Genomic DNA, 25760 nt, shown 5'->3' with positions numbered 1-25760 from the left:
GATGGGCACAGGGGCGGGGGAAGAATGAAAAAAGAAGAGGAAAGAAAGTCAGAGCCTCTTAGGGCCATGAGAGCCCACACCTGCGGCCACAGGAGGCTGGAGCTGGTAGCCAGTGAGCTCACACCAGCCGACGGGGTAGATGTCCGGGGACTCGCAGTCCACCCACTGGTCGTACTCGCTGTCCCAGCCGTCAAAGTGGATGCTGAGGAGCCGATGCACCACTCGTTTCACCGTGGCCACACAGATGAGCCGGGGCTCCATCAGGTCCACGGCCTCCAGCTTCATGCCCACCTTGAAGCCATGGTTTGGGCAATCCTGGGGCAGAAAAAGGAGGCAGAGGCCAAGCCAGTCAGCTCCCTACCCCAGCAGGCTTGCCCGGGCCCGGAAGCACTTGAAGAACTGGCAGGGAGGGGGCTGGGACTGGAATGCCTGCTGGGGCAGGTTCCTCTAGACAATAATCCCACTGCACCTCTTTCCCAATACCGCCCCTCCATGGAAGAGGGACTGGAGTGCCCAGGCCATAGCTGGGGACTTCCCCCTGAAAGTGGCTGATGTTAGCTGTAGAGAAAGGGTAGGAACTGCCACCACTGAGAGCAGCAGGGAGGGCCTGTCCTGAGGCCACTGCAGACCCCTTGCTCCACTTCAGTCTCCTCACCATGTTAAAGAGTCTCGATGGAGCGGCTTTTGACTTGGTCTTCTCCAAGTAGTTCTCCCAGTTGAAAGTCTGTGCCTCATAACCTGGAGGAGCAGAAAGCTCAGATGCAGAGGGAGGGGGGAAGCAGGAAGTAGGGAGGGGGGAAGCAGGAAGTGGGCAGGGGGAAAGGACACATGGCTGAAGGAGCTCTGCAGCTTGGTCAGGACCCAGCATGGAGTCTGCCCAGCAGCCTTCTTCTCATCCCCTCAGGGTGGTACCTGCTCTAGCACCACAGTCCTGTTGTACAGGTTGTTCACTGACCAATGGGATAAGTGGGAACTCTGTTCATCAACCATACACTGGCCATGGGGCAGGGTCAGCCCAGCAGTTAAGGGCTGGTGGTGAGCTCTGTCACCTTTCCCATACACCCTGAAATGCTACACTTCTGGGGCCTGACTTGACCAGGAATCTGGGTTTGTGGCCACACCCTGCCCCTTCTGTTTTGCTTTGTTTTGTTTTGAAGACAGAGTCTTGCTCTGTTGCCCAGGCTGGAGTGCAATGGCATGATCTCGGCTCACTGTAACCTCCACCTCCTGGGTTCAAGCAATTCTCCTGCCTCAGCCTCCCGAGTGGCTGGGATTATAGGCGCCTGTCACCATGTCTGGCTAATTTTTGTATTTTTAGTAGAGACGAGGTTTTGTCATGTTGGCCAGGCTGGTCTCAAACTCCTGACCTCAGGCCATCCACCTGCCTCGGCCTCCCAAAGTGCCAGGATTACAGGCGGGAGCCACCGCGCCTGGACACCCTGCCCCTTCTGATGGCAAGGCCAGCACGTGGTGGCCTCTCTAGTCTTACCTTTTGGGGGTGTGAGCTCAATGTCATTCTTCTGACAGAAGGTGGCTGGGAAGATGGCGTGGGAAGAGGCGTGGTAGCAGAACCAGTCCGAGCCATCTGTGGAGGGCCCCCCGTCCACACAGATCATCAGGTATCCATCCAGGAGAACCTGGGGGGTGGGGGGAGCAGGCAGACAGATCATATCATGAACTGCACCCCATCCTGGGTTGGCACCGCACCCTAACAGGGACACAAGGCCGATGGATCCAAACGGACCTAGGGCATGGCCCTCCTGGAGGACACCTGAGCTTCTCTGGGGCACACAGTACTTCTGTGATGCATACACATGGGATTCTTTCTCTTCCCCACTAGACAGCAAACACCATGCCAGCAGGGGCCGCGTCCATCCTGTTGGACCGTGTTCTTGGATGAGCACACGCGCCTGGCATGGAGCGGATCCGCGGCGAGGACAAGTCAGCAGCCTCCTCCAGGAGGGCCAAGCAGGGGTGGGGGCGCTGCTCAGGATGAGGCGATGAGGAGGTTTGGAGCAAGGTGACCCCAGCTGTAGCTCTTGCCTAGGCCAGCACTCAAAGGAGATGGCACACAGCAAGAAGGCCCCAGTGAGGTGACAGGGAGGGGCTACCCTGACACAGGACCAGGCTCAGGTGTTGAATAAGCACTCGTCCAGGGAGCCTTGGACCCTGACACGAAAGCAGATTCTGAGCAAGGGGCAGGCCAGGCCCCACCCACAAAAGTCAGGGACTCTGGGCGCAGCCAGTGATGAGAAGCTGGGACAGAGACCCCCTGACAGTGGTGAGTGGGGTTAGAGCTCTGGGCCACATGGGTCCCCTCAGAAATCTGGAGGCTGGAGGGCCAGCCCCTGGCTCACCTTACAGACAGTTGCCACGCAGATGTTGCCCAGATTCAGGGGGTCAATGGCCTCCAGCTTCATCCCTTCCTCAAACCAACCGCCTTCTGTGTAGACTGCTCGTACCTTAAAGGAATGGGACAGCTGGGGACTCCCTGGGCAGGCCAGGAGGAAGGGTGAGGGAAGCAGGCCTCAGGAGGGAAAGGGATGGTCCCAGGGGAAGAGCCAGGTCCCTCAGGCCTGGAATGGACCCATGGCTGAGGGGAAAAGCGCCCAAGGGCTGAACCTCACCTTCTTGAAGAGGTAAGGAACGGCATCACAGTAGATCTTCCGGAAGGTGGGGTGATGGGCCATGTCACTTCGCCTCTCTTTGGAGGAGATGGATAGGGAATGAGGGAGAGAAGGGAGTTGGAGGCGGCTCATGGGCCATCTCCACGCGCCTACCCTGGGAATGTGGGGCTGCTCTGCACGTGTTCTCAGCTGTATCTCTGTATCTCAGGACCCCCCACCCCAGAGCAGCAGACAGAAAGGTTGAGTCTAGAAAACATCAAGAGCTCTCTGTAGGGACTCTTCAGCCCTCGAAACCCAGACTGCTCCCGCATTGACAGGGGAGAGGATCGGGGCTGGTAGCATCTGGGTTCAAATCTTGGTTTTACCACTCACAAGTTGAGTGGAGTGACTTTTGTCAAGTTACTTACAAGCTCTCTGGAGCTCAGTATCATCACTGCAGGGGGGCCATGCCAACCTCCACCTGCTGACCTGCTGTGAGGAGTAGGAAGGTGCTCCCAATCCATCCCTGGGGAAGCATAGCATGCAGTTCCTCTGGCCGGGGGCTCTGCTAACCTGACATCTTGATGCCGTGGCCCACACGTCGTGACCAACCCACTGGGTGGATCAGGGGGCTCCACATGTGGCACCAGAAGTCGTCGTCACTGTCACCATCCTCGTAGAGGAGCCGTAGGCGACCCCCGATTACTGTGTCCACCACAGCCATGCGAGTGCGTGACACCTGGGACTTGTCCACCACTTCCAACCGCATGCCCTGCCTAAAGGGGTACTTCATGCTCTCCACCATCTGAAACGACGTCAGAACACAGGCCTGCTGTGGCCAAGGGCTCCTCCCACCCACCCTCCTGCTCTGGTGAGTGGAGGACAGGGAAGGTGTGGTGTTATCCCCCACACTCAGTTGGGAGGTGGCAGATGAGACTGCCTGCGCTGCCAGGCTCACCTTGGCCCTGACTCCCTAGGAGGACACAGAGGGAAGGCACACAGCTTGCAGTGGGCATGCCACTTCTTGCCACCAAAACACCAATGAGTTGATGCAAATCACAAAATACACTTTAGACTAAGGAAAAGTGACCCAGAGGTCACGCTTGCCCAGAGTTACACAGATTCATTTGTGCCAGAGCTGGGCCTGGAAGCTGGTGTGCAGCCCGTGCTTTTCATGGGCTCTGCACTCTGATCCCCAGGCACCCTGCCCTCCCCGCCACCTCCCAGCCCTCTGCCTGTGGCACATACAAGACTCATGTCCAGAGAACTAAGTCTTCCTGTGTCCCTTTCTGACCCTGATGGGCTGCAGCTCTGCAATGCTTTCACAGTGCCTTGGTAGCAACTGACCTAATGAGGGATGGTGACCAAGATGCCTGCAAGCTGCTCTACAGAGAGCCACGGTGCTGGGGTACAGAGGAGGAGGTTCTTTTTGTTCACTGTGACTTCAGTGCTGTCCTGCCTGGGGCAGGGAACAGGTAGGGTGTAGGGCTTTTCCAGCCCCAGGGCACTGCTGGGTCAGGAAGAACCGGCCTAGACTAGACTAAGCAGTGCTATTTCCAAACACACCAGGAAGGAAAGCGTCTCAGAGGTCACAAAGCAGCCAACAGGCAAAGCTGACACAGGGGTCCTAAACCAGACAGACCCTCTGGCCCAGCTCAAGGGCTTGGGATACGTCCTGACACCAATTGCCTGTCCCACATCCGGTATCCCAGCAGCTCACTCAGGAGAGTGAGAGACAACACAGGGTAAGGCCTGGCTCGGGGCCCCTCTGGGCTGCCTTCCCTGCCACGTTCTCTTCCTCTACAGCCAACACAGTGCAGCCCACAATCCAACGTCATTTTTGTTTGTTTTTGTTTTTTTTGAAATGGAGTCTCCTCGCTCTGTGGCCAGGCTGAAGTGCAGTGGCACGATCTCAGCTCACTGCAACCTCGGCCTCCCGGGTTCAAGCGATTCTCTCACCTCAGCCTCCTGAGTTAGCTGCGATTACAGGCGCGTGCCACCACACCCAGCTAATTTTTGTATTTCTAGTACAGACGGGGTTTCGCCATGTTGGCCAGGCTAGTCTGGAACTCCTCCCCTCAGGTGATCTTCTGACCTCGGCCTCCCAAAGTGCTGCGATTACAGGAGTGAGTCACTGTGCCCAGCCTAGCTAATGTTTTTTTTTTAAGAGACGAAGTCTCACAGTGTTGCCCAAGCTGGTTTCAGACTCCTGGCCTCAAGTGATCCTCTTGCCTTGGCCTCCCAAAGTGCTAAGACACTGAGACAGGTATGAGTCACTTTTACCATGTATATATGTGACTTTTTAATTTTTACTAAATCATTTCTTAAAATTAAATGCCACACAGATGATTCTGTGCCACACAGGAGTCCTACACCAGACAGAATCAGACAGCCCAGAGGGGCCCCAGGCCAGGCCTTACCCTGTGCTGTGCCAGGCACATCCCTGGCTCAGAACCGAGGCTATATTACAATTACTCGTGTGCATGGCTTTTGTTTCCTCTGCCAGACTAGAGATTTCTGGATGGCAGGGTCTGTATTCTTTGTATTCCCACAGTGCCTTGTAAACAAGTATGTAAGGCTGGGCATGGTGGCTCATGCCTATAATCCCAGCACTTTGGGAGGCCAAGGTGGGTGGATCACTTGAGGGTCAGGAGTTCGAGACCAGCCTGGCCAATATGGTGAAACCCCATCTCTACTAAAAATACAAAAATTAGCCAAGTATGGTGGTGTGTGCGCACCTGTAATCCCAGCTACTCAGGAGGCTGGAGGCAGAAGAATTGCTTGAACCCAGGAGGCGGAGGTTGCAATGAGCCAAGATTATGCCACTGCACTCCGGGCCTGGGCAACAGAGCGAGACTCTGTCTCAAAAAGAAAAAAAAGGCTGGGCGCGGTGGCTCATGCCTGTAATCCCAGCACTTCGGGAGGCCGAGGCAGACAGATCATGAGGTCAGGAGATCAAGACCATCCTGGCTACCATGGTGAAACCCCATCTCTACTAAAAATACAAAAAAATTAGCTGGGCATGGTGGCAGGCGCCTGTAGTCCCAGCTAATTGGGAGGCTGAGGCAGGAGAATGGCGTGAACCCGGGAGGCAGAGATTGCAGGGAGCCGAGATCGCGCCACTGCACTCCAGCCTGGGGGACAGAGCAAGACTCTGTCTCCAAAAAAAAAAAAAAAAAAAAAGTATGTTAAGAAAATCTATTGAGTGAACACTTCTGAAAAATTCTATGAGCAAAGGTAAGGTTCTGGAAGAGCAAAAGGCAGACAAAGCAGCATGACTGGAGCGGTAGGAGCAGAGTCTCGGTGGGGCAGTGGCCGACGCCAGGCTAGAAAGGCAGATGGCAACCATGTAGCAGCAGCATTTGTCTCCAGCCTTGCAAAATGTGGAGCTGCTGAAGATCATCAGGCAAGGGAGTCTTAGGTAACATGCTCCAGTGAGTGGTATGGAGGATGGAGAAAAATGGAAGAGCGGAAGGAGGGACATCAGTTAAGGGCTCACTGCTGACCTTGATGTGGAAGTCCACGGGAAGCGTCCTGGAGCCGACCAGCCGTTTCATGAGGTAGCCCTTCCAGTCGGTGAACTTGGCATGGATGGCTGTGGAGGCACCAGCAGAATCCTGGTTACACAGACTGACAACACCTCCACCGACAGGGGCACTAGCGCCGACCCAGAGTGGGGACCCCTCAGCAGTAGGGACTGAAAATAGCTGCCTCTTCAGGCCAGCAATGACCTCATCTGAGAACCTCAGATTCCACACGTGGATCTGCCCCCGGGCCTCTGGGATGGGGAGGGCAGGAAGCCAGGGGGCAAGTGGATTCTGTTCTAACAAGACAGAGGACTCCCATTCTACCTAACAGAAGCAGAGGACTCTCCCTCTACCAGGGGCCCTACGGGAACAAGAGAGGAAATGTTCTCATAAACTCACTCCGTGGGGGCACTAGGATCTTGCTGTTGATGGCACACCAGCCAATGGGGTGGACATCCACAGTTCCCAGGTTGCACCAGAAGTCATGGCTGGCGTCATTTTCAAAGCCTTCGTACCGAAGCAGCACCCGATACCCTGAAAGGAAAGGAAAGGAAAGGGCACCTGTGAGGGAGGGTGAGGTGGGGGAGGTATGTTCTTTTTTTTTTTTTTTTTTTTGAGTCGAAGTCTTGCTCTGTTGCTCAGCTGGAGTGCAGTGGCGCCATCTCAGCTCACTGCAAGCTCCGCCTCCCGAGTAGCTGGGACTACAGGCGCCTGCCACCTCGCCCAGCTAATTTTTTGTATTTTTAGTAGAGACGGGGTCTCACCATGTTAGCCAGGATGGTCTCGATCTCCTGACCTCGTGATCCGCCCGCCTCGGCCTCCCAAAGTGCTGGGATTACAGGCGTGAGCCACCCCGCCCGGCCTTTTTTTTTGTATTTTTAATAGAGACGTGGTTTCACTGTGTTAGCCAGGATGGTCTCGATCTCCCGACCTCATGATCTGCCCTTCTCGGCCTCCCGAAGTGCTGGGATTACAGGCGTGAGCCACTGCCTCTAGTTTGGGGAAGGTATGTTCTTAAGCCTTCTCTTTTCTCTATCCTAAGCTGGACTTCTGGCACCTATACTTCCAGGCAAGTGGATTCCTGTTGTCCACAACAGTCCTAGCCAAACAAATTCATGCTCCTAGTTCGGAAAGCGTTATGGCATGGTGCTGAGAGTTAATTCTCTATAACCTGATCATCCCTGGAATGAATTTTACTTTTTAAATTTTTTCATTTTTTGTAGAGACAGTATCTCACTATGTTGCCCTGGCTGGTCTCGAACTCCTGAGCTCAAACAATCCTCCTGCCTCTGCCTCCCAAAGTGCTGGGATTAGAGGTGTGAGCCACGAAACCTGGCCCTGGAACAAACTTTAAAAATTGGGGTTTCCAGCCAGGCACGGTGGCTCACGCCTGTAATCCCAGCACTTTGGGACGCAGAGAATCACCTGAAGTCAGGAGTTTGGGACCAGCCTGGCCAAGATGATGAAACCCCTTCTCTACTAAAAATACAAAAATTAGCCGTGTGTGGTGGCCAGGTGGCTTGTAGTCCCAGCTATTCGGGAGGCTGAGGCAGGAGAATCGCTTGAACCCAGGAGGTGGAGGTTGCAGTGAGCCAAGATCGTGCCACTGTACTCCAGCCTGGGTGACAGAGCAAGACACCATCTAAAAAAACAAAACAACAAAAACAAACAAACAAAATTGGGGTTTCCAAGCCTGCCAAGCTCTGTGTTCCCTTCTCCGGTAGAAGAATCCTTAGAAGTGGGGCAGAAATTCCAGTGGGTGGGATTTTTGTTTTATGAAGCCAACTCCTGCCTACAACACTGTTCACCCATCTAGAGATGTCACTCTGCAGACACATCCCTGGCCCTGCCCTGGCCAAACACTCACCTGCTGTCTGGATGACAGAGGCGATCCAGTACACCCGGCTGGGGAGCACAGCATCACTGTTGAGCACCTCCACCTTCATCCCTTTCATCACATCCTCCCACTGGTCATAGAGTGGGACCTGTGTGGCGATGAGAGTGTACCGAGAGAGTGAGCTAACTGCGCTAGCAGGGGAGACAGACTGCCTCACGGCCTCAGTCAAGTCCTCGTTTGCACCTCAACTTTTCGCATCACCCACTGTGTGCAGAACCAGCCACTAGAGATAAAGAGATGAGGTCTCCTGTCCTTGAAGAGCTGAGCCGGAAGTAGAGGTGGAGGTGGTGGGATGCAGGGTGATGGCTAGAGACCCAGAGTCAGACAGAACCGAGTCCTCATCTTTATAGGACTGGTTTCTTACTGTATCATTTTGGGCACGTGATGCCTTGGTGAGCCTCGATCACTTCGTCCCTGTGCCAGCCCGAGCAACGGTGGGGCACTGTTCTTAGCACAAATATACTTTCCTTCAATCATCACTCAAACCTGGGCTGTGGGCATTATGACCCCCTCGTTTACACACAGCCATCCACCTGCAAGTTTACTCTCTACCTCCCCTCCTAATAAAATGCTCCAGGGAGCTGGGCATGGTGGCTCACGCCTGTAATCCCAGCACTTTGGGAGGCCGAGATGGGCGGATCACCTGAGGTTGGGAGTTCGAGACCAGCCTGACCAACATGGAGAATCCCTGTCTCTACTAAAAATACAAAATTAGCCGGGCATGGTGGTGGCGCATGCCTGTAATCCCAGCTACTCGGGAGGCTGAAGCAGGAGAATCGTTTGAACCTGGGAGGGGGAGGCTGCTGTGAGCCGAGATAGTGCCATTGCACTCCAGCTCTGGGCAACAAGAGTGAAACTCCCATCTCAAAAAAATAAATAAAATAAAATAAAATGCCCCAGGACAGCACTGGACTGTTTCAGTTGCCTTCCCAGTACCTAATCCTCACTTTCCTGCCAATGGTACTTTTGATTCTCCTTTGGGAGAATCACTTTTTTTAGAGTCTTGCTCCATCACCCAGGCTGGAGTGCAGTGGCACAATCTCAGCTCATTACAACCTCCGCCTCCCAGGTTCAAGGGATTCTCCTGTCTCGGCCTTCCAAGTAGCTGGGATTACAGGTGCCCACCACCACTTCCAGCTAATTTTTGTACTTTTAGTAGAGATGGAGTTTTACCATGTTGGCCAGGCTGGTCTCGAACTCCTCACCTCAGGTGATCCGCCTGCCTCGGCCTCCCAAAGTGCTGGGATTACAAGGGTAAGCCACTGCGCCTGGCCAAATTCACCTTTTTTATTCTCAGCCCTGGCTTCAGCCAGTTGAGGTATCCCATTCCATCTCCCTGGTCACTTGAGTTTAGTTCATCACAGAACCCCAACACAGTTGCGCTAGCCCAGGCAACCAGGGGCAGGCTTTTTACAAAACAAATTGGATTATATGTGTTAGACACAAGTATGATGCAACTCCCTGGGAATGAAAATGCTGAGACTATTAGAGAATTCAGGGCAGAAAAGAGGCTCCCCCTCCAGCAGGAAGGATGTGCACCTTCATTAGCCATTCAGAGACGAGAGGAGTGAGTTAGCTGAGTCAAGAACCAGCTGTCATTGTTCAGGGCACTCCCCAGAGTTCACGGGCAGTTCTGAAAGGAGGCTGGGAAGTGGGCTTACTCTGGGTAAAAGACTCCCTACTTCCTCAAGACTAAAGAGGCCTCCTCCTGGATTTCCTGGAGCTTAGGAAAGTGGTGTGAAGACAAAACAAGAGTGCTGTTGTGGGCTCTGCTCTCCCGGCCTGCAGGCTCCCACACGCTACAGCTGCTGGATATTCGGTTCTTGCGCTCAAGCCCCGCCCCCAAGGGCCTTGCCCTTCGTTCTGGCTTTTAAATGATCCGCATCGAGGAACCTTTTACAGAAGTGGCTCCAGGAGCATCCACATCTGCCTCTCGGGGCCCTCGGGGCCCACGGGGCCCAGGCCAGCTACAGAAGCACCCTGCTTTCCATGGGAAAATGCTGCAAATGGGGGAGAAAGGAGAGAAGGGTTTCAGAGTGGAAAGACCCTTCAACATCAGCTAGCACCAAGTTCCATTATGTAAATAAACTGAAGGACTTCAGACCGGGAGTGAAGCCAAGCAGGTGATAGAAGTGTTTGTAGGAGGATTTTTTTGACATAAACATGAAATGCAGCGAGCGGTAATGCCATCCGTCTCCTGCCCAGACCTCCCCACTGTCACTGTCCAGCCTGAAGCCGCCCTGGTGAAGCAGGTGGAGGAGCAGCTCCATGCCCGGCTCTCCGGCCTCCCTCCCTCAGCTCCAGGGCACTCACGTGCTTGAAACAGCTGACGGGAGCAGCCTTGTAACTGTGATCCTTCAGGAACTTCCCCCAGTCGAAGCCCAAGACCAGAGCTGCAGAGCAGAAAGAGGACGAGTCAGACTGGGAGCCTGCGCAGCAGCCACTCCAGGAGCCTGGACCCCAAGGGCCCTGTGGGACCTGCAGAGGTAGGTCCCCCACCCCCTGTAGCCCCTCTCACAGCGCTGCCCACGACACCCTCCTTCACTCCCATACCTGCTCCACCAGTGGCCATGAGGGACCACTGTTGAGGACTGAATTGAAAGGTGGCAAGACTCTCAGGAGTAGAGGAACATTCAAAGGGAAATTTCTCGCCCTTCTTCCCCCAAAGAGGAAAACTGAAATATCCGTGGGCTTAAATTCCTCCCTTCTCCCTCAACCTGATTGGCCACACCCAATCTAAATGTGGGGGAGGGGGTGCGCACACACCAAGGCCCCTCCAACTGAGCTCCTGCCTGCTGAGCTCAATTTCAGTTAGAAACTCAGAACAATGATAGCGGAGTTGCTTTATGCATACATTTAACTTGCTTAGCAATTGCTACACACTCAGAAAAAAAGAGAGAGCCTCCTTTCCTTATCCCACCACCCCTCTCCAAACCTGCCTTCAAACCATATCTGGGCCTTCGTTGCCCCACGGAAACAGAAACCACAGGGATAAAAGCAAAGAGAAACAAAAACAGCCAATTCTTGGCTTTTGAATTATCATGGGTAGGAGTCCTGGTAATTTAAGGGTGTTTGAAGGGATTTTTCTGGGTAATTTCCACAATACTCAACAGGTGAGGAAGATGCAATCCGCGGTGACCCTGGCTAGGGCACTTTCTACCTGGTGGGTTTGCCCAGTCTTCATTCCTAGGAAAGGCCACCCCAAACCCAGTCTCCTCCCCAGCCATGGCAGCTTCCTAAGCAGGGCCCTCTGCTGTCTTACCGTCTTGTCCTGTTGGTGTCCCATCTGCCAGCTGTCCTGTCCCTTGGGAGTGGAGGAAGGCTCCAATTTTGGCAGACCAGGCAGCTTTGTGCAGGACTTTGGCTTTTTTGGTCGGTGGTTTTCCCTGGAGAGGAGGAGAGAGGCTCTGTGTAGCCCAGCGGCTGGGATCATGAGTCTGGATTTGGGCCGCCAAGTTGAAGTCCTGGGCTTGGGTCAGTGACTTAACCTCTTTTGGGCTTCAGTTTCTTCATGTGTGAAACAGTGATGACAATAACAATCCTGAGCTCAGGGGGTGGTTGCGGGGAAGGGTCGGGGGTGCTAGGCAGTGCTGCAGAGCAGGGAGAGACCCATGTTCTCTTTTTAAGCCTTTCTGTCCTCCCAGATTCAAGTCTCAGTCATCTCCTTCCTCCAGTGTCACTACTGATAGATCCAAAGCAAAGAATGGGCCTCACAGGGGGCCAGAAACGCTCATGAACTGGGAAGCAACCTTCTGTACATATGCGAATGTTCAGGAGAGGGCCCACGGCTTTCATCAGGTACTCAAAGGGGGTCCTCCCTTTCCAAAGGGAATGGCCACTGATCTGGTCTGTATTTTGTAACTTAAGTACTGAACAGGAAGGCCAGGAATTTACTAAAGAGATCAGTGAAGCAGAAATCTGGGTTTAAGTCCCAAACAAACCTAGGGGCAAATCCCAGTTCTACAATTTTTAGTTGTATACCTTTAAGTAAGTTACTAAAATTTCTGAGCCTTTATAAACAGGAATTTTTTTTAAAATCAAATTTTTTAAGATCGTTATTGGACTGAGAATGTCAAGCCCTTAGCAAGTACTCCCAAACTATAGCTATTAATATTACCAATATTATTCTTAGCTCTCTGAAGAGAGGGATCTTTCGGTGCCTTGACTAAAATCTACAAAATAGGGAAACAATGGTAATAGTCTCACAAAGGCGACAGTGTATGAAGCAGTAAGCAGAAGGATCTGGGACACAGCAATTTCTAATAAACATCGGTGGTGCTCAAACTTTGCTGCACATTAGGATCACCTGGGAGCTCTTTCAATCTCTGTCCAGACTACACGCCATCCCAGTTAAATCAGAATCTTTCGGAGTAGGACCCAAGCATCAATATATTTTTTTTACATAATTTTTTATCCCCCCAGGCTGGAGTGCAGTGGCACGATCTCGGCTCACTGCAACCTCCACTTCCCAAGTTCAAGCGAATCTCCTGCCTCAGCCTCCTGAGTAACTGGGACTACAGGCGCACAACACCACGCCTGGCTAATTTTTGTATTTTTAGTAGAGATGGGGTTTCATCATGTTGGCCGGGATGGTCTCGTTCTCCTGACCTTGTGATCCGCCCGCCTCAGCCTCCCAAAGTGCTGGGATTATAGGCGTGAGCCACAGTGCCCGACCAGCATCAATATTTTTTAAACTTTCCAGGTGATCCCAACATGCAGGCGAATTTGGGAAGCAGTGTTGCGGATGCTGGTCCCAGCTACGGGGAATCAGTGTAAGATCAGGCCCCTGAGATGAGGTTCCAGCCTCAATTCCGCCATTCTCGTCCTACAGAGCCACACTAGGTATGTCATTCTACCTCTCTGGACCTCAGTATACTTATCAATAAATGTGTGGGTTCAACACCACATCCAAGAATCTTTTCATCTCTAAAGATTCTATAAATGTCAGTAATTTAGAAAATTGGCAAGACTTTCTAGGTAGCTGCCTGTGACATGGAGTCAGATGAGGCACGGTCTTCCTGAAGCCACCATGGCTGGTGAACCTTGGGCCTGTTTCCCAATTTCCTTTGAAAGGATTTATAAAAGTGTGGGGTGAAGACCAAGGGTGTCAGACTCCCCCATAGTTCTTGTTTAAAAGGTACTGAATACACCAGACTCTGGGGGATGACGGTAGGTAATGGAGGGTAGCTTCAGGAACCTATAATTTAAAAAGCTCCACAAATGGATTCTTCTGTCCTCTGAAGTTTGAGAACATAATAAATACCAGCTGGCCACAAGCAAGGACCTTTTCAAACTTTCCCGGCCCTGGCCTTCAGTCACTTGGTGGTTCCTATCTCAGCACCAAAAGCACCGGGAAGGATCCAAGTGGCTGCCTCTCACCTGTAATCTAGCCAAGATACTGGCTTTCTTGGAATTGGAGGAGTAGCTCCTGGAGCAGGAGACGCTGCAGAACCTCTTGGTCTTGGAGAAGAAGGCTTCCCTTGTACCCACGATACCACACATCTCACAGACAGCTGGGAAGAGAACTTAGCACATGACTCACCCGATATGGCCACCTCAAAGCAAACAAAATGATGGGCCCTTCAAAACCTGGGGCACTGCATTAACCAGGTGAGCCCCTGCCCCCACAAAGGCTAATGGAATAAGAGGAGGAGTGGGAGGTACTGGTGCGTATATCCTGAATCTACCTGAACAAAGTGCTGCTGCTTGGCCTCCCTTGGCTGCAGATGTCAACAGAGGGGCTAATGAAAATCCATGAGGACGACTGGGGGAACAGGTGAGTGTTGAAAAGTTTGTGAGAGGAAACTGAGAAGAAACTAGGCATGGTAGCTCCTGTCTGTAATCCCAGCAGTTTGGGAGGCCAAGGAGGGAGGATTGCTTGAGGGCAAGAATTTGAGACCATCCTGGGCAACACAGCAAGACCTTGTTGCCAAAAAAAAAAAAAAGCCAGGTGTGATGGCACCAGCCTGTTGTCCCAGTTTCTTGGGAGGTTAAAGTTGGCGAGGGGAAACTGCTTGAGCACAGGAGGTTGAGGCTGCAGTGAGCCATGACTGCACCACTGTACCTCTAGCCTGGGCAACAAAGTAAGACACTGTCTCAAAAAAAGTGAAAAAATTTATAGGAAGAAAAAGTGCCAAAGTCACTTAACCTCTGCGGCTCTATTTTCTCATCTATATAGTAAAGGGACTGAACTAGATCAGTGTTTTATTTATTTATTTTTGAGACGGAGCCTTGCTCTGTCGCCCAGCCTAGAGTACACTGGCGCAATCTCGGCTCACTGCAAGCTCTGTCTCCCGGGTTCACGCCATTCTCCTGTAACAGCCTTCCGAGTAGCTGGGACTACAGGCACCGCCACCACACCCAGCTAATTTTTTTGTTTTTAGTAGAGACAGGGTTTCACCATGTTAGCCAGGATGGTCTCAATCTCCTGACCTCGTGATCTGCCTGCGTCGGCCTCCCAAAGTGTTGGGATTACAGGCGTGAGCCAATGCACCCAGCTAGATCAGTGTTTTAATCGTGACTTCACTTTTTTTTTTTTTTGAGATGGAGTTTTGCTCTTGTTGCCCAGTCTGGAGTGCAGTGGCACCATCTTGGCTCATTGTAACCTCCGACTCCTGGGTTCAGGGGATTCTCCTGCCTCAGCCTCCTGAGTAGCTGGGACTATAGGCGCCCGACACCACGCCCGGCTAATTTTTTGTATCTTTAGTAGAGACGGGGTTTCACCATGTTGAGCAGGCTGGTCTTGAACTCCTGACCTCAGGTGATCCGCCTGCCTCGGCCTCCCAAAGTGTTGGGATTACAGGCGTGAGCCACCATGCCTGGCCCATGACTTCACTATTAGACCCACCTGGGGAGCTTTTAAAAATGCCTGAGCTGGCTGGGCGCGGTGGCTCACACCTGTAATCTCAGCACTTTAGGAGGCCGAGGCGGGAGGATCACAAGGTCAGGAGATCGAGACCATCCTGGCCAACATGATGAAACCCCGTCTCTACTAAAAATACAAAAAAGTTAGCCGGGCATGGTGGTGGGCGTCTATAATCCCAGCTACTCGGGAGGCTGGGGCAGGAGAATCCCTTTAACCTGTGAGGCAGAGGTTGCAGTGAGCTGAGATGGCACTACTGCACTCCAGCCTGGGCAACAAAAGTGAAACGCTGTCTCAAAAAAAAAAAAGCCTGAACCTAAAATTCTAATGAATTGGTCTGTGATGGGATACTGGCACCTGTAGTTTGTTAAAAGCTCCCCTAGATGATTCTAATGTGCAGAACCCCTGGTCTAAGTGGTCTCTAATGGTTCCTTCTAGTTCTAAATCCTAAGATTCTAAGAGAAGGGCTGGAAGAGGATAGAAGGGAGAAAGATAAAAGGCAAGGGATGAAAAGAAGACAATATAAATAGAAAGGAAATAAGGCAGGGCGCGGTGGCTCACACCTGCAATCCCAGCACTTTGGGAGGCCGAGGCAGGCGGATCACATAGTCAGGAGATCGAGACCATCCTGGCTAACACGGTGAAACCCCGTCTCTACTAAAAAATACAAAAAATTAGCTGAGCATGGTGGAGGGCACCTGTAGTCCCAGCTACTTGGGAGGCTGAGGCAGGAGAATGGCATGAACCCAGGAGGTGGAGCTTGCAGTGAGCCGAGATCACGCCACTACACTCCAGCCTTGGTGACACAGCAAGACTCTGTCTCAAAAAAAAAAAAAAAAAAAAAGCCGGGTGCGGTGGCTCACGCCTGTAATCCCAGCACTTTGGGAGGCCAAGGAGGGCGGATCACAAGGTCAGGAGATCGGGACCATCCTGGCTAACATGGTGAAACCCCGTCTCTACTAAAAATACAAAAAAAATTAGCTGGGTGTGGTGGCGGATGCCTGTAGTCCCAGCTGCTGGGGAGGCTGAGGCAGGAGAATGGCTTGAACCCGGGAGGCGGAACTTGCAGTGGGCCTAAATCGTGCCACTGCATTCCCGCCTGGGTGACAAAGGGAGACTCCGTCTCAAAAAAAAAAAAAAAGGAAATAAGATTCAACTGCAAAGAGTATTAGATTACTCTTCTAACGAGTTTGGGGCTGGGTGCGGTGGCTCATGCCTGTAATCCTAGCACTTTGGGAGGCCAAGGTGGGTGATCACTTGAGCTTGGGAGTTCAAGACCAGCCTGGGCAATATGGCAAAACCCTGTCTCTACAAAAAAAAATACAAAAATTAGCCAGGCATGGTGGCGTGCGCATGTAGTCTCAGCTACTCAGGAGGCTGAGGTGGAAGGATTGCCTGAGCCCAGGAGGTCAAGGCTGCAGTGAGCCATTTTCACACCACTGCACTCCAGCCAGGGTGACAGAGTGAGACCCTGTCTCAAAATAAAACAAAAAAAGTTTGGGATCTAAGGGATGGCAGTGTCCTCACAGACTATCTAGCCTGCCTCTCTTCACAGGCAGTCCATACATGGGAGGCCCTGACACAGGGGTTCAGCAGCTGTCCAAGCATCACATTTCCGAAGTCAACTGGCTTCCAGATGATCCATAGGGTTTCTCATCTGCCTGCCCCCAACCCAATCCTCCTACCCAGGGTCACTTTATCATGTATTACCTCCCCACTCCCACCCTGACTTCCAAACCACAAGTTGTTTGTCCCTTCTCAGAAAGTAACCAAAACACTTGAGGTTTCCTATCTTCTCAATATCCAGGTTGGAAATCCACGATATACTTAGACAAAAAAGCAGCACCATGCTACTCAGTGGCATCTAATCTGTGCTGAATACACATTAGTTGTATGAAAGAATGAATGAAGTCACAATTTGAAATTAGACTAAGGCCGGGCACAGTGGCTCACTCCTGTAATTCCAGCACTTTGGGAAGCCGAGGTGGGTGAATCACCTGAGTTCAGGAGTTCCAGACCAGCCTGGCTGACATGCTGAAACCCCGCCTCTACTAAAAATACAAAAGTTAGGCCGGGCGCGGTGGCTCACGCCTGTAATCCCAGCACTTTGGGAGGCTGAGGCGGGTGGATCACGAGGTCAGGAGATCGAGACCATCCTGGCTAACACGGTGAAACCCTATCTCTACTAAAAATACAAAAAATTAGCCGGGCGTCGTGGCAGGTGCCTGTAGTCCCAGCTACTAGGGAGGCTGAGGCAGGAGAATGGCGTGAACCCAGGAGGCAGAGCTTGCGGTGAGCCGAGATCGCGCCACTGCACTCCAGCCTGGGTGACAGAGCGAGACTCCGTCTCAAAAAAAAAAAATAATAAATAAATAAATAATACAAAAGTTAGCTGGGTGTGGTGGTAGGAATACCCAGCTACTCGGAAGGCTGAGGCACGAAAATCACTTGAACTCAGGAGGTGGAGGTTGCAGTGAGCTGAGATCATGCCACTGTACTCCATCCTGGGCAACAGGGCAAGACTCAAGTCTCAGAAAAAAAAAGAAATCAGACTTCAGCAAAGGAAGTTAACACAGTGGCTATCTGGGGTGCTTCTTCTCCCTTACAGGTCCTTACACATCTGATCCCTTAGAAATCAGTTAACAGCCTTTTACATCTGGATGGCTCTGCCCATATAGCCTATATCCATCCCCCTCTTCCTCTATAATCTCCTCTATAATCCTCCTCTCCATCCTCGGGGACACTCTGAAGGCACCTGGCTCAGAACCACTGCCATCCAAGGAGCGAGGAGTCCCGGGGCTGAGCAAATGCAGCGGGGAGGTCGGCAGTTCCCCTGCTTCCCGATCCTCATTTTCTGCTTCACTTGACTCCTCCAGATAGGAGCTGCTCTCACTGCCCACACTGCTGTTATAACTCCGGAAACTATCATAGCCACCAAACAGCTCCAAGTCATCATCTTCCTCTTCTTCCATTGGTTCTGAAGATGGGGTCTCCTAATGGAGGATGACACAAACCAGGTAGAATTATGACTGGCTTTAGTGCACGGGGGGAGAAGCTGCAGATCTGCTATCAGCCCCTCACACTTTCGGGAACCTTTCAAATACCCCTTTTACAAACACCAAGATTATTACTCCTATTTACACACTTCTCCACCGTGATGCAATTCAACAGCTTAACAAGACAGAAAATATGTGTTAGGAATTCACCAGGCTCCTCTGGATTTACAAATGATGATATTTTGACATGGTTCAGATAGAATATTGTATAACAATGTGGGCCAGGTGCGGTGGCTCACGCCTGTAATCCTAGCACTTTGGGAGGCCGAGGCCGGCAGATCACCTGAGGTCAGGAGTTCGAGACCAGCCTGGCCAAGAGGGTGAAACCCTGTCTCTACTAAAAAATACAAGAAAAAATTAGCCAGGCGTGGTGGCGGGCACCTCTAGTCCAGCTACTTGCGAGGCTGGGGCAGAGAATCGCTTGAACCCAGGAGGCAGAGGTTGTAGTGAGCCGAGATCGTGCCACTGCACTCCAGTCTGCGTGACAGAGCAAGACTCTATCTCAAAAAAAAAAAAAAAAAAAGTGAAATATCCTAAGGTACTTCACAAAGACTTTCTGGGGTAGAAGATATATTATAAATTAATTCTTAGCCAGGCACGGTGGCCCACACCTGTAATCCCAGTACTTTCGGAGGCCAAGGTGTGTGGATCACAAGGTCAGGAGTTCAAGACCAACCTGGCCAAGATGGTGAAACCCCGTCTCTACTAAAAATACAAAAATTGGCCGGGTGTGGTGGTGGGTGCCTGTAATGCCAGGTACTTGGGAGGCGGAGGCAGAGAACTGCTTGAACCCGGGAGGCGGAGGTTGCAGTGAGCTAAGATTGCGCCACTGCACTCCAGCCTGGTGACAAGAGTGAGATGCTGTCTCAAAAAGAAAAATTCTTCCCCGTTCAATATACATCAAAATGATCTCAACTCAGAAACAATTTAAGTCACAGAAAAGTTAATTTGGGACCTAGACTGCTCCAAAGAGGATCGGAGAGGCAGATGACACACAGATAACTGTGGCATCTTGGTGTGTACTATAGCGCTAGATTCAGCTCTGATCCTAACTAGCTATAGGGCCTTGGGCAAGTCATTTAACTTCTGTGGGCTTCAACTTTCTCATCTATAAAATAAAAATATTTGACTCATGAGATGCAAACGAGATAACGTATATGAATCTACCCAGCATGTAACAGAAAATGTGTGAAGAGGCTGGATACGGTGGTTCACATCTGTAATCCCAGCACTTTGGGAGGCTGAGGCAGGTGGATTGCTTGAGCCCAGGAGTTTGAGACCAGCCTTGGCAACACAGCAAGACCCCATCGCTACAAAAGAAAAAAAAATTAGCCAGGTGTGGTGGCATGAGCCTGTAGTCCCAGCTTCTTGGAGCTGAGGTGGAAGGACTGCTTGAGCCTGGGAGGTCTAAGGCTATAGTGAGCCATAACCATGCCACTGCAATCCAGCCTGAGCAAGAGAATGCCATTCTGTCTCCAAAGAAAAAAAAAAAAACTGCGTGCGGTGGCTCACGCCTGTAATCCCAGCACTTTGGGAGGCCGAGACAGGAGGATTGCTTGAGCCTAGGAGTTCAAGACCAGACTGGACAACATAGGGAAACCCTGTCTCTGCAAAAAATGGAAAAAATTAGCTGGGCGTTTTGGTTAGGGAGGCTGAGGTAGGAGGATCTCTTGAGCCAGGGAGGTCAAGGCTGCAGTTAGCTATGATTGCACCACTGCATTCCAGCCTGGGTGACAGAGAGCAACCCTGCCTCAAAAAAAAAAAAAAAAAAAAAAGGATTTGGGGGAGAAGAAAGAGACAATACAGGCAAAGCACTCAGAATAGTGACTTGAATATAGTAAGTGCTCAATAAAGGTTGCCAATTTTTACTGGTTGAAAGCATAGACTCTGCTTTGCCTGGGTTTGAATCCTGGCTCTAACATTTATTAACTGTGTGATTTTGTGCGTATTTTATCTTGCTGCTGTCATCATTACAAGAGAGGTAATAAGCTTTCTTTAGAGAATTCTTACGAAGATTGAGATAAGATATGTAAAGCCTAATTCTATTTCCAGCAGTCAGTAACAGCTCTAAAAGTGTGACTTGCTATTCTCATTCTCCACATGATTATTCTCCTTTACCTTTGCAAAATGTTTGAGCTATTCCACCTTATATTTGCAACTACACATGCAAATATGCTAGAAAGGAAACTTCTTTTTTTCCTTTTTTTTTGAGACGGAGTCTCGCTCTGTTGTCCAGGCTGGAGTGCAGTGGCCCGATCTCGGCTCACTGCAAGCTCCGCCTCCCAGGTTCATGCCATTCACCCACCTCAGCCTCCCGCCTGCCACCACGCCCGGCTAATTTTTTTGTATTTTTAGTAGAGATGGGGTTTCACCATATTAGCCAGGATGGTCTCGATCTCCTGACCTCGTGATCCGCCTGCCTCGGCCTCCCAAAGTGCTGGGATTACAGGCGTGAGCCACTGCGCCCAGCAAGGAAACAATTCAAATATAGGTACCCTTGTCAGGCAGGGTGACAGAGACCACCTATAGTCCCAGCTACTTAGGAGGCTGAGGTGTAAGGATTGCTTGAGCCCAAGAGTTCGAGGCTGCAGTGCATTGTCATCACGCCTGTGAGTAACCACTGCACTCCAGCCAGGGCAACATAGGAACACCCCGTCTCTTAAAACAAATATAAGGTGCCCAGAAACCAAATGATTAAAGGATGAGGCGGGGTGCAGTGGCTCACGCCTGTAATCCCAGCACTTTGGGAGGCCGAGGTGAAGCGGGCAGATCACCTGAGGTCAGGAGTTCAAGACCAGTCCGACCAACATGGCGAAACCTCGTCTCTACTAAAAATACAAAAATTAGCCGGGTGTGGTGGCACATGCCTGTAATCCCAGGAACATGGGAGGTGGAGACAGAATTGCTTGAACCCGGGAGACGGAGGTTGCAGTGAGCCTAGATCGTGCCACTGCACTCCAGCCTGGGCGACAGAGCGAGACTCCGTCTGAAAGAAAAAAAAGGATGAGTGGGTTCCAGGTTGCAGTACAGTGTGAAAAGCATAACAGGCAAAGTTTCGGAGGCGGACAGACTTAGTGCCAACCTCCCTCACTTTCCAGCCGGGGTAACTTCCTGGGGCGTCGCACCACCTCTAAGCCTCAGTGGCTTGAACGACAAAAACGAAAGAATAATACATGATTGCTGTGAGTGTACTGGAAGATAATGCACGTGAACGTTACAGACAAGGAGTGATGTTCACCCAATTTTAATCTCCCTTCACTTCCCACCTCATGTAACAGGCCTCACGAGCCCTAAACAACACGGCCACGAGACAAGCAGGATAAGGAAGATTCAGGAGCTCTCAGATCCTAAACCTAGCTCCCCTTCCCCCAGGCCAAGGACGGCAGTTCCTCCCTGAACTCCTCGCCGAACGCTGGCCCCAGCAGGAGAGAAGCAAAAAGTAACGCCAATTGCCTCTGGCCCTGGCTCAGTTTAACTACCTCAGTTTATCCATCCTTCCACCCTCCACCCTCCAGGCGTCGCTAAAAGCCCTAAAGAAGGGCCCACAGAGCGAGGCTCTCGGGGTTCCCTTTCCCAGTCACGCTAAGTCGTCTCCTTCTCACCTCAATACTCGGGGGCTTCTCCATGAGACCTCAGTTTCGCCAAGCGTCACCAGGTGCAGGAAGCCATATTGGCCTCGTCGCTCTCCGCGAGAGCACTCATTGGTGACCTCCCTGAGCCGCGGGCCAATCACACTTCAGGAAGGAGGAAAAGCCGGTTCCGTGCCTGCTCGCGCCATTCTCTCCCTGTGGGCTGGGAAGCCGCGGGCGGTTAAGGGAATTGTAGTTCGCATGTGTGCAGGGTGAGGCGTTACCATAGCGACGTGGAAACCAGGGGCGCTGGAAACCTGGTGCGCCTCACGCCGAGTGTTCCAATTACGCCAACCTCTTGACTTCACTGGGATGTTATTCTTCCCTAAACGGTTATTGAGCACCTATGATACTCACTGTTCCAGACTCTAGGAATAACCTCGTACTCTCCCGGGTTACATATTTAAGGTGCCTTTTTGCTGGGATGCATAGCAGAGGGACTCATTTCCAACTCAGGCAGAAACTGGAATACTCCAGATTAAAAAGAAGAAAAAAAGAAAGAAACTGGAATAGTGTGTGTGTGTGTGTGTGTGTGTGTGTGTGTGTGTGTGTGTGTGTGTGTTTTCTTGAGACGAAGTCTTGCCCTGTCGCCCAGGCTGGAGTGCAGTGGTGCGATCTCGGTTCACTGCAACCTCCGCCTTCCGGGTTCAAGTGATTCTCCTGCCTCAGCCTCCCAAGTAGCTGGGACTACAGGCGCCCGCCACCAAGCCCGGCTAATTTTTGTATTTTTTAGTACAGACGGGGTTTCACCAGGCTGGTCTTGAACTCCTGACCTCGTGATCCACCCGCCTCGGCCTCCCAAAGTGCTGGGATTACAGGCGTGAGCCACCGCGCCCGGCTGAAACCGGAATATTCTTTTTCTCAATACTGTAAATGTCCAGCCTGCTCAAAATCTTACAACATTCCTCCTTCACCACTCTCTCCTGGGTAAAAACCTCGAATCTGAGGCGCTCTGCCTCATCCCGTTAGGGTTTCCCACAACCTCCTTAGACACCCTGAGTTCTACGTGCTGTTGTGGAGCTTTGCAAACATCTTTTCAAACCCTTAGACATCCTATCACCGTTTGAAAGAAGAAGTGGTGGCTCTTCAGGTTTAGGCACTTTCGAAGATCACACAGGATTGGGATTCCAAATTTAGTACAAATTCCTTCCCTATGCCATGCCGTGTCCCAATGAATTAATTGAGACTCTAAATGCAATATGTGGAGGCTGAATACATATAAAATATATGCCTAAATTTGAAGTCTGCCGTGGAGATGTGAAACTCTTCCTAGATGTCTTTCTTTCCTTCAACACCTTCCATCCTAAACCCCTGTATCCATGCTGTCAACGTGTTGGTTTTTCTACCTACAAAATATATCCTGTATTTCCTCCACCACTACCACTCTAATACAAGCCACTGGCCCATTACAGCAGCCCTTCAACTGGTCACCCTTTCTTTCTTTCTTGTATTGATTGATTGATTGATTGATTAAGATGGAGTCTCCCTCTGTCACCCAGGCTGGAGTGCAGTGGGATCTCCGCTCGCAACCTCCGCCTCCCGTGGTCACCCTTTTTAAATCTTCACCTTTAATCCACACAGGTGATCTTTAAAACTCATTGACCTGGCCAGGTGCAGTGGATCATGCCTGTAATCCCAGCACTTTGGGAGGCCAAGGCAGACAGATCACACAAGGTCAGGAGATTGAGACCAGCCTGGTCAAGATGGTGAAACCCTATCTCTATTAAAAATACAAAAATTAGCTGGGTGTGGTGACGGGTGTCTGTAATCCCAGCTACTTGGGAGGCTAAGGCAGGAGAATCGCTTGAACAAGGGAGTCAGAGGTTGCAGTGAGCCGAGATTGCACCACTACATTCCAGCCTGGGCAACAGAGCAAGACTCCATCTCAAAATAAATAAACAAATAAATAAATGTTCTGGAATAAGACAGTGGTGAAAAAAAAAGAAAAAGGTTGGTTCAGCAAATGCAAAGGCCACATTGGTGGAACAGCAAGTGCAAAGGTCCTGGGGCCAACTCAAGCTTGGTATGCAATAAACAGAAAGACAGAGAGAGTAGATGGATAGAGCAAAAGATGGAGAGGGTGATACAAGGCGAGGTTTTAGAGAAAGCTGGGACCAGGCCATTCAGGGTCTTGTGGAGTGCTTGGATTTTATTCTGTGCAAGGGAAAGGCATTAGAGTTTTTTTTGTTTGTTTGTTTGTTTAGACAGAGTTTCACTCTCATTGCCCATGCTTGAGTGCAATGGCGCAATCTCAGCTCATCACAACCTCTGCCTCCCAGGTTCAAGCAATTCTCCTGCCTCAGCCTCCCAAGTAGCTAGGATTACAGGAATGCACCACCACGCCTGGCTAATTTTTTTTGTTTTTGTTGTTGTTGTTGTTGTTGTTGTTGTTTTGTATTTTTAGTAGAGATGGGGTTTCTCCATGTTGGTCAGGCTGGTCTCGAACTCTTGACCTCAGGTGATTCGCCCACCTGGGCGAATGGTCTTTATCTCCTGACCTTGTGATCCGCCTGCCTTGGCCTCCCAAAGTGCTGGAATCACAGGCCTGAGCCACTGCACCCGGCTAAAAATTTTAAAAAATTAGCCAAGTGTGGTGGCGTGCACCTGTGGTCCCAGATACTCTGGAGGCTGAGGAGGGAGGATTGCTTGAGCCCAGGAGGTTGAGGCTACAGTGAACCATGTTCATGCCACTGCACTCTACCCTGGTGACAGAGAAAAAAAAAAGTTGTCTGGCTGGACATGGTGGCTCACACCTGTAATCCCAGCACTTTGGGAGGCTGAGGCAGGTGGATAACTTGATATCAGGAGTTCTGCCAGATGCGGTGGCTCATACCTGTAATCCCAGGACTTTGGGAGGCCAAGGTGGGAGGATCACCTGAGGTCAGGAGTTCAAGACCAGCCTGGCTGACATGGTGAAACCCCATCTTTACTAAAAATACAAAAATTAGCCGGGCTTGGTGAGGCGTGCCTGTAATCCCAGCTACTCGGGAGGCTGAGGCAGGAGAATCGCTTGAACCTGGGAGGCGGAACTTGCAGTGAGCTGAGATCGTGCCATTGCACACCAGCCTAGAAAAAAAAAAAGGGGGAATTCTAGACCACCCTGGCCAACATGGTGAAAACCCTGTCTTGATTTTTAAAAAATACAAAATATTAGCCTGGCGTGGTGGCACAAGCGTATAGTCCCAGCTACTTGGGAGGCTGAGGTGGGTGGATCACTTGAGGTCAGGAGTTTGAGACCAGCCTGGCTAACATGGTGAAAACCCATCTCTACTAAAAATAGAAAAATACTGGCCAGGCACAGTGGCTCATGCCTGTAATCCGAGCACTTTGGGAGGCTGAGGCAGGTGGATCACCTGAGGTCAGGAGCTCGAGACCAGCCTGACCAATATGGTGAAACCCCATCTGTGCTAAAACTACAAAAATTAGCCAGATATGGTGACATGCGCCTGTAGTACCAGCTACTCAGGAGGCTGAGACAGGAGAATTGCTTGAATCAGGGTGGCGGAGGACGCAGTGAGCCGAGATTATGCCACTGCACTCCAGCCTGGGCGACAGGGCGAGATTTTCTCTCAAAAAAAAAACAAAAACCAACAACAACAAAAAAGCTGTCTGGGTGGAATAGCACAATGGCAGGGCATAGAGCAGAGGAGGTGAGTTCAAGGGATTTATGTACATAGTCTGGAACAGAAGAGCACATTTGTGTTGCTATTGGGAGTGGTCCAGTAGAGAGAGACAGATCAATGATCCCAGACAGAGGGACAGTGATGCACAGAGGGAGGGCCTTAAAAGAGAGGAGTGTATTAGGTCCACATGCAGAGGGATGAATTAGTCCAGCCAAAAAGGGTACCTTTGCTGCAGGATGAAACCCCTGCCCAGGAGCTCCATAGCAGAAGGAATTGCCACACTGTTACTGTTTTGGAGTGGCCACTGTTGCTTAGCAACCTGTGCTTAATAAGATGTTTCAACTGAATTCCTAATAAACGGCCATTTCAACTTACGCCAACGGTTCCTGTCACTGGTGTTCCTGCTCTGCTTATTTCCAACGCTGAAACTGGATGCTCAGGTTTTTACTTCCTTGTACTGTTGATGTATGCATTTTTTGTTTTTGTTTTTGTTTTTTGGAGACGGATTTTCGCTCTTGTTGCCCAAGCTAGAGTGCAATGGTGTGATCACAGCTCACTGC

At 51.1% G+C, this 25760-nt stretch overlaps 1 protein-coding gene across 3 annotated transcripts in view; it reads right to left on the bottom strand.

Annotated features, from left to right (window-relative positions):
- The window catches only part of L3MBTL2 (L3MBTL histone methyl-lysine binding protein 2), a 29787-nt gene extending 4278 nt beyond the window's left edge, over nucleotides 1–25509 (bottom strand). Inside the window, exons 1-15 of one of the 3 annotated variants that reach the window (XM_054542947.2) lie at nucleotides 25425–25509; nucleotides 21551–21740; nucleotides 17648–17885; nucleotides 13410–13543; nucleotides 11293–11416; nucleotides 10344–10423; nucleotides 8001–8118; nucleotides 6533–6667; nucleotides 6113–6201; nucleotides 3180–3411; nucleotides 2628–2704; nucleotides 2358–2462; nucleotides 1490–1637; nucleotides 656–738; nucleotides 81–315 (exon numbers count right to left, since the gene is read on the bottom strand). In XM_054542947.2, the coding sequence (XP_054398922.1) occupies nucleotides 81–315; nucleotides 656–738; nucleotides 1490–1637; nucleotides 2358–2462; nucleotides 2628–2704; nucleotides 3180–3411; nucleotides 6113–6201; nucleotides 6533–6667; nucleotides 8001–8118; nucleotides 10344–10423; nucleotides 11293–11416; nucleotides 13410–13543; nucleotides 17648–17885; nucleotides 21551–21574 (1822 nt within the window). In that variant the 5' untranslated portion in view covers nucleotides 21575–21740; nucleotides 25425–25509. 3 annotated transcript variants of the gene reach the window in all.
- Nucleotides 25510–25760: the final 251 nt, after the last annotated feature.

This window comes from Pongo abelii, chromosome 23, assembly GCF_028885655.2.
Source record: "Pongo abelii isolate AG06213 chromosome 23, NHGRI_mPonAbe1-v2.0_pri, whole genome shotgun sequence".
NCBI lineage: Eukaryota > Metazoa > Chordata > Mammalia > Primates > Hominidae > Pongo > Pongo abelii.
Note: the sequence above shows the minus strand (reverse complement) of the source record. Positions and strands in the feature narration are given on the sequence as shown.